The 11,941-nt window shown below is 51.4% G+C and overlaps 3 protein-coding genes and 1 pseudogene across 3 annotated transcripts; all 4 read left to right on the top strand.

Annotated features, from left to right (window-relative positions):
* The first annotated feature begins 1,943 nt into the window (after positions 1–1,943).
* Positions 1,944–3,258, top strand: LOC100842605 (CASP-like protein 4C1). The gene is made up of 2 exons (XM_003579230.4): positions 1,944–2,501; positions 2,669–3,258. The coding sequence occupies exons 1-2, from the start codon at positions 2,181–2,183 to the stop codon at positions 2,906–2,908; spliced, it is 561 nt and encodes a 186-aa protein (XP_003579278.1). The 5' UTR covers positions 1,944–2,180; the 3' UTR covers positions 2,909–3,258.
* Positions 3,259–3,720: 462 nt separating this feature from the next.
* Positions 3,721–4,868, top strand: LOC100842912 (osmotin-like protein). The gene has a single exon (XM_003579231.3). It carries the CDS (start codon positions 3,747–3,749, stop codon positions 4,401–4,403), a length of 657 nt encoding a protein of 218 aa, XP_003579279.1. The 5' UTR covers positions 3,721–3,746; the 3' UTR covers positions 4,404–4,868.
* A 2,449-nt stretch (positions 4,869–7,317) lies between these two features.
* LOC100837828 (osmotin-like protein) lies at positions 7,318–8,180 on the top strand. Its single transcript, XM_003578832.2, has one exon. The coding sequence runs from the start codon at positions 7,374–7,376 to the stop codon at positions 8,031–8,033; it is 660 nt and encodes a 219-aa protein (XP_003578880.1). The 5' UTR covers positions 7,318–7,373; the 3' UTR covers positions 8,034–8,180.
* A 1,669-nt stretch (positions 8,181–9,849) lies between these two features.
* Positions 9,850–10,643, top strand: LOC100843217 (annotated as a pseudogene).
* The last annotated feature ends 1,298 nt before the right edge of the window (positions 10,644–11,941 follow it).

Here is an 11,941-nt window from a genome sequence, read left to right on the forward strand (position 1 = left end):
GTGATATTTATCCCTCCACTGCTCCTCCTTCGCGCCGGGCCGCCGCCGTCCTGCCAGCGTCCTCCCGCGCTGCTGCCATCGCCCCGTGCCGCCGCTGCTCCGCCTCCAAAGCCGTCGTGCCCCCTTTGCCCCATGTCGCCGTCCCGCCGTCGTCCCGCACCGCCTCCGTTGACCTGTGCCGCCGCGCCCTGCCGTCGCGCTGCCTTCCCTCTACAACCGTCGCGCTGCCTTCCCTCGTGTCGCCGACGTGCCAGACGTGCGAGCGCGAGAGAGCGCGTGCGGGAGGACAAGGACGGGCCCCACCAATTCCACACGGAACCAGATGATTCCTCCAAATATGAGGAATCGGTTCGTTCCGCATCTCTTTGGAATATTCCAATTTTTGGAACTATATGGTTCCATTCTGATTTGTCATATTCTACAAACCAAACGTTGGAACCATCTTGAAAACTGGAACCATTCTACTTCGTTCCACTTCATTCTCTCATCCAAACACAGCCTAAGTATGTCTAGATACATCCAAATTTTAACAAACTTGAAACATTTTTTGTTGGACGGAGGGAGTATAAGATTTCTAAGGGAAAAGAATTCCTTTATCAAACGATGGCATGGATGGTTGTGCTCACGGTTACATACTAACCAATAAGATCATATCCATGTCACTGATTATATTTGTGTACTCCCTGCTTATCATATTAAGTGATTCAAATTTGCCAAAATATAAACATATCTATATACTAAAATACGTTGACATGCATGTAATATTTCGGCACTTAATATGTGACGGAGGGAGTATTAGTCTTGTTTACTTTATAGGATGTTGCCAATTACTGCTATTTTGGTTCCTGCATTTCAAATGGTTTTTCTATCCCAATCCTATGTTTTCAATTCCCATAAGATTTCAGATGCATGTCATGCTAATTCCTGTATTTTTTCTATTCCTGTGTTTTTACTATACTGCGTTCCAAACGGAGCCTAATTCGATCTATCCCTTGTTCAAGAACAGTAACAAGATAATTTAAAAGTACGCTGCAGCTAATTGTGTTCCTCGGGAACGCGAGGATCTCGTGGGAATTCCTTTTCTTGCGCCGGTGGTGGTATCTCACCAGAAGTTTAGCCAGAAGATGAAGCAATGCACACCGATATGATGGTCAAGATTGACCGAATTCCTTTATCAAACCTACATACCCACGACGTGTCGGGCAACCGCGCGCGTAGCACGTACGATGCACGGCTCTTTTTGGCGCTCTGCTCACGGGGATCACGCCGATTATTTCTCGCGATCACACACACCACAACCACAATCATATCATACGGGCATGCACAGGAGAAGCAGCGCCAGCTAGCGTTCTTGGCGATTAGACTTTAGCGGGTTTAATTAGCTAGCTTAGCCCCTGTCACGTCCGATCGCCAGTCTCATGACCCATGCACATGATGTGATCTTGCTGCCTGTATTGCAAGCCGTCCAGATTAAGGTGCAACTAAGCAACGTAACGTCCTTCTCGCGCATTCACGTTTTCACGGCAAACGACCATGACCCTGGCCCGGCACGTAGTGGCGTGTAGTCGCACGGATGACGGATGTTCCTTAGAACGGGCAAAGAGAAAGTTTTGTGGGCTCACTCATGCTTGGCGGTGGACCTAACGTGCACCTTCAAAGAGGGCTCGAAATTAAGTTCCCGTTTTACTGTCCTAAATCCCATCAATTTGAGATAAACCAATTCGGTTTCTCATGGAAACCGGGGAAGAGAATTAACAACAAACCGTGGTCCAGATGCAAAATGGCTACTGCAAGCGAAGGAATTTGTTGATCAATGGGATCGATCGGACTAGTGGTACGTACGTGTGGCGGTGCTCCTGTGGGGAAATTTAGATAGAGCATCACAAGCTCGGAGTGAGCAGTCCACATTGATGGCGCCATTAATTCACTCACATGTCCACACCTACCCCTCGGCGCCACACCTGGCCATGCCGCATTTCAGCTCATCGCCCCCTTTCCCCCTTTCCGCTTTCGCTCATCTGAGCCTGCCTTGTGGGCCGCCACGCAAGCCCTTCGCCTCTCCCGTGAATCCGGGAGCGAGTGAACCAGGCCACCTATATAGCCGGCAGAGGAGGCTACGCGTCGCCCAGGACTGGACACCGGCCGTCGGATGAGCTGAGCCTGGGGGGTCGACGACGACGATGGCGTCGCCGCTGGGCAACGGAGAGCTGGCTGCTTCGGAGAGGAGGAAGGCGGCGGCGGCCGCGGGGAGGAGGCTGGCGGCGCTGCTGCTGCTCCTGCGGGTGGCGGCGCTGTGCTTCGCGCTGGCGGCGGCGGCGTTCGCGGCGACGGACGGCGCCGCGCTGCGGGGCAGCGCGGCGTTCCGGTTCCTGCTGGCGGCGAACGCCATCGTGGCCGCGTACTCGGCGTTCGAGGTGGCCGCGGCGGCCTTCGAGCTCGCCCGCGCCGCCACGCTGCTCCCGGAGGCCTTGCAGCTCTGGTTCGACTTCGGCCACGACCAGGTACATAATTCCATCGAATGGAATCAACCGATTTGACTCCCTCTCGCTGCTCAGCTCAACGGCGCCCCCAAATTTGCCCCCGTCCCCTTGTTTGATGATCACAATTCGCACGAACGATCAAGTTTAATTTTGGGGCTGGTCGATGATGAGAGAGCATGCAATTGCAGGGATTCGGGTACATGGCGTTGGCGGCGGCGGCGGCGGCGGCGGCGGGGCGTGGAGCGGCGGCGGCGGCGTGCAGCGGGACGATGGCGTGCCTGCAGGCGGACATCGCGGTGGGGCTCGGGTTCGCGGCGTTCGCCTTCCTGGCGCTGGCGGCGCTCTTGTCGGGGTTCCGGCTCGCACGCTTCCTTCTCACCGGCTCCCGCCTCCCGGCCCCGGCTTCCCCTTCCTCCTCCGCGTATTGAGCAGCCCATTTTGGTAGCCGCCGGATCGAGCATATATATACATAGGCATAGCAGTAGCGAGGCACGCGTGGTTCGGCATGCACTGCTCTGATATCTTGGTTATTCAGGGCTTCTGGTCTGGAGCGATCATCAGATTCAGACATAATTTGCACTGTGCTTGCTGCCTGTCTGTAATTGAGAGAGAAAGAGAGGAAGAATCGCAGAGATGGATGTGTGTGTGATGTGTTTGTAAGTAAGAGCGCCCGGGTTCAGGCGATATGATATATATGCAACGTGATATCATTGATAAGAGTGGCCAGATTGTTAACTGTACCAACGATTGATATGGATGATACTTACAGTTGCACTCCGTTAATTTATTTTATTCGTTCGCTATCTGATGGATCGATACAATCAAGGTTAACAGAGGCGACGAGATCATGGATAAAACTAGATATCCATTGTGGTCTTTCGAAATCAATGTCTCCTTGAACAATTGTGTTCTTTCGAAGTAAACGTCTCTAAATCTATCCTTGGCACCTTGACACCCCTTAAACTGTCACCATTCAACCAGAAATTTGGAGAAATATCAAGATGCAAACAGACACTAGAGAAGTTGGTTTCAAGATTTTTATGTAACTTTCGGTTTATCCAAAATCTTTGTTGTCGTTTTAGTTTTTCCGATCAAATGTAATTTATTAGTTGAATAAATAAAGCCAGATCGCTGTTTAAAAAAAAAACGAGCACCGAGCACGAGCGCCGTGCCATGGCTTGGCGTATAAAATCCAGCCATTCTTCTCAATTCTCATCTCATTCCCACCACCCAGCTGACAAGCTCAACTAGCTTAAGGTAGTAGCCATGGCCACGAACCTCGCCATCGCCGCGTTCCTCCTGGCCACTACTCTCTTCTCCTCCTCGTCGTCGGCGGCGAGGGAGACCATCCTGACCATCCACAACCTGTGCCCTTACCCGGTGTGGCCGCTCTTCACCCCCGACAGCGGCTTCCCAGCCCTCTGCGACCGCGTCGTGCGCCTCGTCCCCAACGGGGTCATCTCCGTCCGCTTCCCGGACACCCCCTGGTCCGGCCGCGTCACGACGCGCACCGGCTGCGACGGCACCGGCCGCCCGCGGCTGCACTGCGCCACCGGCTCCGCGCCGCCCTCCACCGTGGCGCAGCTCATGGTCCATTACGGCGGGGTGGAGGACCGGGCCGTGTACAGCGTTTCCCTCGTGGACGGCTTCAACGTGCCCATGGTGATCACCCCGCAGGGCGGCGGCGGCACCGGCCACTGGCTGTGCACGCCGATGGGGTGCGCCGTCGACCTCAACCGGGACTGCCCGCCGGACCAGCGCGCCAGCGGGGGAGCGGCCTGCCGTGGGCCCCGGGGGTATTTTAAGGCGCTGTGCCCGGAGGCGAGGACGACGCCAGGCGACAGGGACCCCGTGCCCCAGAGCTGCCGCGCGCCCGAGGAGCTCAAGATCGTCCTCTGCCAGCCGACGCCGACGCAGCCGTAAAATGCTAGTCCACGGCGCCGCCACCGGCCGTCGTGGAAGCCGACAGCTAGAACTCGTTCTCCTTTTCTGTTCCCTTCTGCTCGCTTAATTTGCTGCACTGCACCGTCGCTGTTTTATTTGGGCCTAGACTCTAGAGCTCTGGCTTCGGAGTCCCGGTGTACACATCCTAAGCATATGAGTTGAGCCAAATAAAACTCAATTAATTCAACTGCGACCTACGTGGCTGTGCCACCCACGTCATCTACCCCCACCGTAGGAACCACATATTTCGGAGAGAGTATTAGAGAAAGATGATTAACAAAAAGGTAATATTTGTGGCAGGCTTATTAATGCTTTTGTATCAGACTTTTCTTTTCCTTTTAGACTTGATCAGTACCATTTTTTTTGTATTTTCTTTGCTTCTCTTTGTCCTCTCTTCTTTTGTTGCTCAAATTTTGAAAGTCGAAATAATTTACTCATGAGACATATTTTAGTGAATCACGGTACATGTACAACAAATGACGGTACATTGATCGTTTCGTAATGTACCCATCGGTACTAACGAGAGTACATGGCAGTACTCAAATCACAGAATGAACATCTACCAAAAGAAGATGAATACCTCTTCAATACTTAGTTGTACGTGATGGTACTCAAATCAAAGTACATCAACTCATAATTGTACGTCATGTACCGAGAAATAAAAACACAAACATTCATCAAATCATAGTATCTCGTCATGTACGATTCCATCAAAATTTAGTACCTCATGTGTAAATAGTGTGTACATCAACTCATAATTGTACATCATGGACCAGAAAAATATCACAGCTCAAACATTCATCAAAAATTAGTATCTCGTCATGTATCCATGGTACATGATGGTACTCAAAAATTACATCACAAATATGATAAATACCTTATCAATTTGTGATGCGAGTACATCGATCCACAACAGAAATACATAGAAAAAAGGAAATACGCAGCAAACTACGAACTTTTCAGCTAGCTAGTAGACAAAAGCAAGTACCAAATACTCATGTACCAAATAGACGTGAACAAGAAAAATGCAAGTACCAGGTATGTACATCATGTACTCATCCCAAATAGTAGCACATACATCAAATTCACACCAGAAAATCCAAAAGGGACGAGGAGGACGCGGGGCCTGGCGAGGGAGAGCACGAAATGGAGGCCGAGCACCGGGAGCAGCAGCTCGCAGCATGGGGAGCAGAAGCTCGCGGACCAGCACCTCACGGCACATAGAGCAGCATTACGTGGAGCAGCAGCTCGGCGGGAGCCCGTCCCGTGCCGGACGGGGACGGGATGGAGGAGGAGGAGGAGGGGCCGTGAGCGCCGCAGCAACGGAGCCGGTCTCCCCTGCCATGACACTTGGGCTCTTGCTGGACAAAGAAAGAAGAAAGGGAGGAAAGAGAATAGAGAACATAGAGAGACGAGAGAGAAACGGGAGAGGAAAAACGTGGGTGTCAGGGATTAGCCAAAAGTGCAGAGAGATTAAGAAGTGGAAGTGGACACATATGTGGACAACACGGTGGGTGTAGATAAGTGGGGTGGTACCGGGAGGTTTGACGCGCTTTGCAACATCGATCTCTCGAAACGAAATCTTGGAATACTGAATATAATTGATTGCAGCGAGATCTGACAGTCTTCTCTTCAGTTATCTAAAAACAGTTCTTACTAAACTAGTATGCATATATAATTTTCTACGTTGCATGGAAATTAAAATGCGTAGCTAATGCCAAAGCTGCTTGGATTATATGCGCTATCGGTCGTATACGATCTGAACTGTTTGTTTCATAAGCCTAAATGAGATCCGATATGATAGGCCAAAGACCAAAGTCGTCAGGATCGTTTTTTTTAGAGGAACAGTCCAAAGGATCTAAAGCAGTACGTCCGGTGAAATTTGGGCCTTAGTTAATTTGAATGGGCTCGCGTATTGGACAAAATGTTCAATTTTTTTTTGGAGAAATCAGTCGAATTCAAAGATCCAGACCCTGCAAGCTTTCTGTCATCAAATCCTCATTGTTCCCTAAAAAAAAATCCTCATTGAAATTTTGACACTCTTCATTTTTTTCAATTGCTGGTCGGTCCTGCTTTCGATGAACAGCAAAAAATTAAAAGCAACAGTACAACTGCAATCTGAAACTGGAAGGCCTATTGTAGGAGAATTTGTTAACTTTCCATTAACTTGTTAACTGGAATAAGAAACACCTGCAACAAGCTAGAAACACTTCCAGGATGCTCATCACTGGTATGATGGCTGGCAGTTTCCTTTTCTCATCAAAGTAGCAAGATTGAAGAACACGGCATGTGTACGTGAAAGAAGTTTGGCACTTCAGCAACTTTGCTTCCCGGAATACGCGGCAGGCGGGAGGGAAGGATCGATAAGAATCTGGTGGGACAAGCTGACTGAAGTTGCGAAGAAAGACATCACATTGGCGTCATATGTGATCTGGAACATTTGGAAAGAGAGGAAAAGAAGGATTTTGAAGGAAAAAAATGTATCGATGCGAAACCTGTGTTTTTTTTCGTTCTGGTTGTCTTATAAGTTGTATGGTTTCCCTCTTCTTAATGCAACGACAGAGCTCCTATCTTTTCCTAAAAAAAAAACGGCACGACCAAAGTTAGCAATATAGTTGTAGAGATGATTTCTGACGGAAATTATCTGTTTTAGGCAGCAGCGCCCATTGGAGAAGATCCAGTTTGACATGCAACTCATGTATCTCACTCATACGGCCCAATATTAAATCTCGCACGGCCCACTCCATTGAGCTCCCACGGTCCAAATGCAAATCTATAAGGCTTCAAAGCACCGGGCCCAGGATTTACGGAGCTTCTCGAAGACGACTCTGCTCATGCCATGCCATGGCATCGCCTATAAAACCAGCCAGTGGTCTTCTCTCTCATCACATCTCACTCGCACCACCCAAAGCTCAATTAGCTCAAGGCAGCCAAAGCCCAAAGGCAGCCATGGCCATGAACCTCGCAACCGTCGCGTTCCTCCTGGCCAGCACTCTCTTCTCCGCCTCGTCGTCGGAGGCGACCACGCTGACCATCCACAACCTGTGCCCTTACCCGGTGTGGCCGCTCATCGTCCCCAACTCCGGCTCCGGCGCCACCAGCCCCTTCTTCGACAACTCCGCGCGCCTCGACCCCAACGCGCTCGTATCCCTCTGCTTCCCGGACACCGTCTGGTCTGGCCGCGTCACCGCGCGCACCGGCTGCGACGGCTCCGGCGCGACCTGCGGCACGGGAGCCGCGCCACCCTCCACCGTGGCGCAGCTCACGGTCCACGGCGACCAGGACCTGGCCGTGTACAGCGTCTCCCTCGTGGACGGCTTCAACGTGCCCATGGTGATCAGCCCGCAGGGCGGCGGCGTCGGCCAGTGCCCGCAGCTCGGGTGCGCCTTCGACCTCAACCGGAACTGCCCGCCGGAGCAGAGCGCCAATGGGGGAGCCGCCTGCCGCGGGCCCCCAGGGTATTTCAAGGTGCTGTGCCCGCAGACGAGGACGACGCCGGGCGACAAGGAGCCCCTGCCGCAGAACTGCCACGCGCCCGGGGAGCTCAAGATCGTCCTCTGCCAGCCCTTCATGCTATCCCACGGCGCCGCCGTGGAAGCCGATAGCTAGACCTCGCTTCTGTTCTCTTCTATTCTCTTCTGCTCGCTTAACTCGCTGTTCTGCACCGAAGCTGTTTGGGTTCGTCGTCTCGGTGTACGTATGAGTTGAGCCAAATAAAACTCAATAATTGAACTGGGAGCTACTCGCTTTGGAACATACAGTATCTTGAAACGAAATCTTGGAATACTGAATCTTAATTCATTGCGAGTATATGTATATCCCACAATGCAGAGAGATCTGGCAGAGTTCTCTCTTCAGTTATCTACAACATTTCTTACCAAACTAATTGAAATTTCAGCAACATAATTTGACCGAGCTTTGCACGACAGTAATTATGTTTGCTCACTACATACTATTTGAAACAACAATATTGAGTCCATGAACCAGGTACAGAGATGACCATCAAGAATGTTACTTTGTCAGGCTTTTACCATGCAAAATGAGATCCGATAGGCCAAAGTCGTCAGAATCTGAAACAGCAGGCACGTCAGGTTGAAAACTGGGCCTTAGTTGCTTTGAATCCTCTCGCGTATTAATTGGATAAATGTTCTAAACAAAAGAATTGGAGAAATCAGTCGAATTCGAAGCACCTCATTAGAAATCAGTTGAAAACTGCACCTTGGTTAATTAGGGACCTCCTCTTTGACAGATCCCGCACGGCCGCACCTGCAAGCTTTCTGTCCTCATTGACATTACATTCAGTTTTTTCATTGCTGGCCGTTCCTGCTTTCGATAAACAGCAAAAATTGCAACAGTACAACTGCAATCTGAAACTGGAAAGCTATTGTCGGAGAATTTGTTAACTTTCCATTAATTTGTTAACTGGAATAAGAAGCCACTGCAACAAGAAACACTTGCAGAAGGCTCATCACTGATATAATGCCTGGCAGTTTCATTTTTCTCATCAAAATAGCAAGATTAAAGAACACGGCATGATCAAAGCTAGCAAGCTACCTTGCTATAGACATAATATATTTTTAAAACCAATCACATCACGTCGTACACAAGATGGGAAGGATTTACCTAAAACGAAGGATTAGACATCCATTTTTCTAGTTGATTTTTTTTCCGACAAAAGAGGTTGAAACCCTCTCCTCTGCATTAAAAAGATGCAATTTTATTACTGTATTAGAAGATTAGGATTTACCTTAGATCTTAGACTTCGGTCAGGACAAAAAAGAACGAAGACGTTCCTCTAGCCTTTTTTTTTAGAAAAAAACAATCCTCTAGCCTTTTTTTTGTTGAGAAAAATTCATTCATCTAGCTTTTTTTTTTAGCAAAGTCATTCCTCTAGCTTTTAATTAGAATCACCTGTAATTTATTCAGATTTGACATCCATTACGGTATAATAATTTGGATAAAAACCCAAAAGACTATAAATTAACTCTTATAACTAAAAATTACATTGAAAACTTTCAAATAAATCTTCTTAATGGTATCAATCTTCGCAATTCCTCTAGCTTTTTTTTTAGAACAAGCAATTGCTCTAGCGTTTTTTTTTTTGAGAGGCGCAATTCCTCTAGCTAGCTGATTTGGGCAACAGCGTCCACTGCAGAAGAACCCTTTGACATGCAGCCCATGCATGTCTCTCCTTCTTATGGTCCTATACCAGATCTCCCGGAGGCCCACTGCATTGCGCTCTCTCCCACGGGCCGACCACGAAGATTCAACGCACCCTTTTTTCTTCCATCGGGCCCAGGAATTACGGAGCTTGTCGAAGACGACTCTGCCATGGCTTCGCGGCCTTCGTCTATAAAAGCCAACCATTCTTGTCATCTCATCCTCACCACCCAGCTCAATTAGCTCAAGCCATCAGGCATCAGCCATGGCCATGGCCCTCGCAATCGCCGGCGCGTTCCTCCTGGCCAGCACTCTCTTCTTCTCCTCCGCGTCATCACCACGCTGACCATCCAGAAACCTGTGTCCTTACCCAGTCTGGCCGCTCATCACCCCCAACACCGGCCTCCCCGCCATCTCCGACAACGCCGCGCGCCTCGACGCCGACGCGCACCTCTCCGCCCCCTTCCCGTCCAACGCCTGGGCCGGCCGCGTCACCGCGCGCACCGGCTGCGACGGCGCCGCCGCCAACTGCGGCACGGGCGCCGCGCCGCCCGCCACCGTGGCGCAGATCCAGGTCCACAACGGAAGGAACGCGGACGAGGCCGGGTACAGCGTCTCCCTCATCGAGGGCTTCAACGTGCCCATGGTGATGGTGATCAGCCATCTGGGCGGCGGCTCCGGGCTGTGCCCGCCGCTGGGCTGCGCCGTCGACCTCAACCTCAACTGCCCGCCGGAGCAGCGCGCCGCCAAGGGAGCCGCGTGCCGTGGCCCCCCGGGGTATTTCAAGGACCGGTGCCCGCTGACGAGGACGACGGCACCGGACAAGGAGCCCAGGGCCCAGAGCTGCCGCGCGCCAGGGGAGCTCAAGATCGTCCTCTGCCAGAAGACGGTGGACCCGTCCATGCTCCAAGGCGCCGCCGCCGACAGGGTCATGGCGCCGTCGTGGGAGACGACAGCTAGACCTCTCTTCTGTTCCCTTCTGCTCGCATGTTTGGGTTTAGACTTTTGAGCTCTGGCTTCGTCGTCTGTACTCCCCGGTGTACGCCCTAAGCATGTGAGTTAGGCCTGAATAATTGAACTGTGAGTTACTACTCACTTTGGAACACTCTCTAGAAATGAAGTGAGTAGTAATTATGTTTTCTCACATGGTACTATTTGAAAGAAAAAAATCTAATGGGTGCAAAACTGCAAAAGCCAGGTTCAATACTGAGTCCGTGAACCAGGTACAGAGATGGCCATCAAGAATATGACTTCATCAAGCTGTTGACATGCATATAAACTTTGCTTCGTCGTTGCATAGTGTCGGGGGATGACCCCGGGTAAGTTCATGACGACACGCTCTAGCCGAGATGACGAAAGTAAAACCGGCATCGTAAAGCTAAGTTAACACTAAGCCGGCATACCGGGTGTATGCCGGCATGACTATATTGTCTTATGAATTTGCAGGATAAGGACGAGCTCCTTGATCTCGGCCCGGGCCGAGATCCTTCAACGGTCTTATCCTGACCACGCAGCGCAAAGAAAAGCAGCGTCATCATTATCACGAGAAAAGCAGTCGCCACTTACGTAGCGGTGCCAGGCGACTGCACAAAAGAAGCACCGAAAGAGAATTTCTGACGGGAGCCGGCAGAGGTCAACAGTACTTGTTGCAGGATGCCAGGGAAAGTAAAATTGTCTTGTCCCCTGCGGTGCCACCCGGAGGGAACCAAGCCTCGTGCCCGGCAGGGCCCAAGGAAGATGACGTTTGTACTCGGCCCACATGTCAGCAAGTGACGAATGCCGAGAGCGTGAGAATGGCATTCGCCGGAAGATGGTGTGGCTGGAGGCCGAAGAAGTCTAAGAAATTCCTAAGGAAATCGCTGGCCGGGAGGGCAAAGCCGCGTTCAAAGTGAGCGAGAAACACTACATGCTCACCAGGCTCCGGGGTCGGCACAGTCTCGTCGCTGGAATCCGGCACTCCACGTCCTCCGGAATCCGCCGGGAATGGCGGAGCCACGCAACGTCCGCCAGGGAGACGTCGGAGCCCTCCCAGCCGGCTCGCTCCGAGCCCGTCCTCTCTTCCATCTGCTGAGCAGCCAGTTTCGGGAAGAAGAAGCCATGGTTGGGAGCAGATCTAGGGTTTGCTGTTTTCGGTGAGAGGATGCTCGCGCGAGGCTTGGGCCAGCAAGAAAGTGCGGCGGAGACTCAAGCGAGCGCGAGAGAGCTTGCGGCTGCGAGTTTGGTGGCGGAGAGCTAAAGACCGCGGCGGCGGAGGAGCTTCGGGCTGGCAGCAATGGCGGAGTGCGCGGGGAGCAAAGAGGCAGAGGAATGCGAGGAGGACGAGGAGTGTGAAGGGTTTTTACCCTCCCCCTCCCCCT

This window comes from Brachypodium distachyon, chromosome 4, assembly GCF_000005505.3.
Source record: "Brachypodium distachyon strain Bd21 chromosome 4, Brachypodium_distachyon_v3.0, whole genome shotgun sequence".
Lineage (NCBI taxonomy): Eukaryota > Viridiplantae > Streptophyta > Magnoliopsida > Poales > Poaceae > Brachypodium > Brachypodium distachyon.

Coding starts and splice junctions, on each gene's coding strand:
- LOC100837828 (XM_003578832.2), top strand. CDS start 7,374: ATGGCCATGAACCTCGCAACCGTCGCGTTCCTCCTGGCCAGCACTCTC.
- LOC100842605 (XM_003579230.4), top strand. CDS start 2,181: ATGGCGTCGCCGCTGGGCAACGGAGAGCTGGCTGCTTCGGAGAGGAGG. Junction 2,502..2,668: donor TCGACTTCGGCCACGACCAG/GTACATAATTCC, acceptor ATGCAATTGCAG/GGATTCGGGTACATGGCGTT.
- LOC100842912 (XM_003579231.3), top strand. CDS start 3,747: ATGGCCACGAACCTCGCCATCGCCGCGTTCCTCCTGGCCACTACTCTC.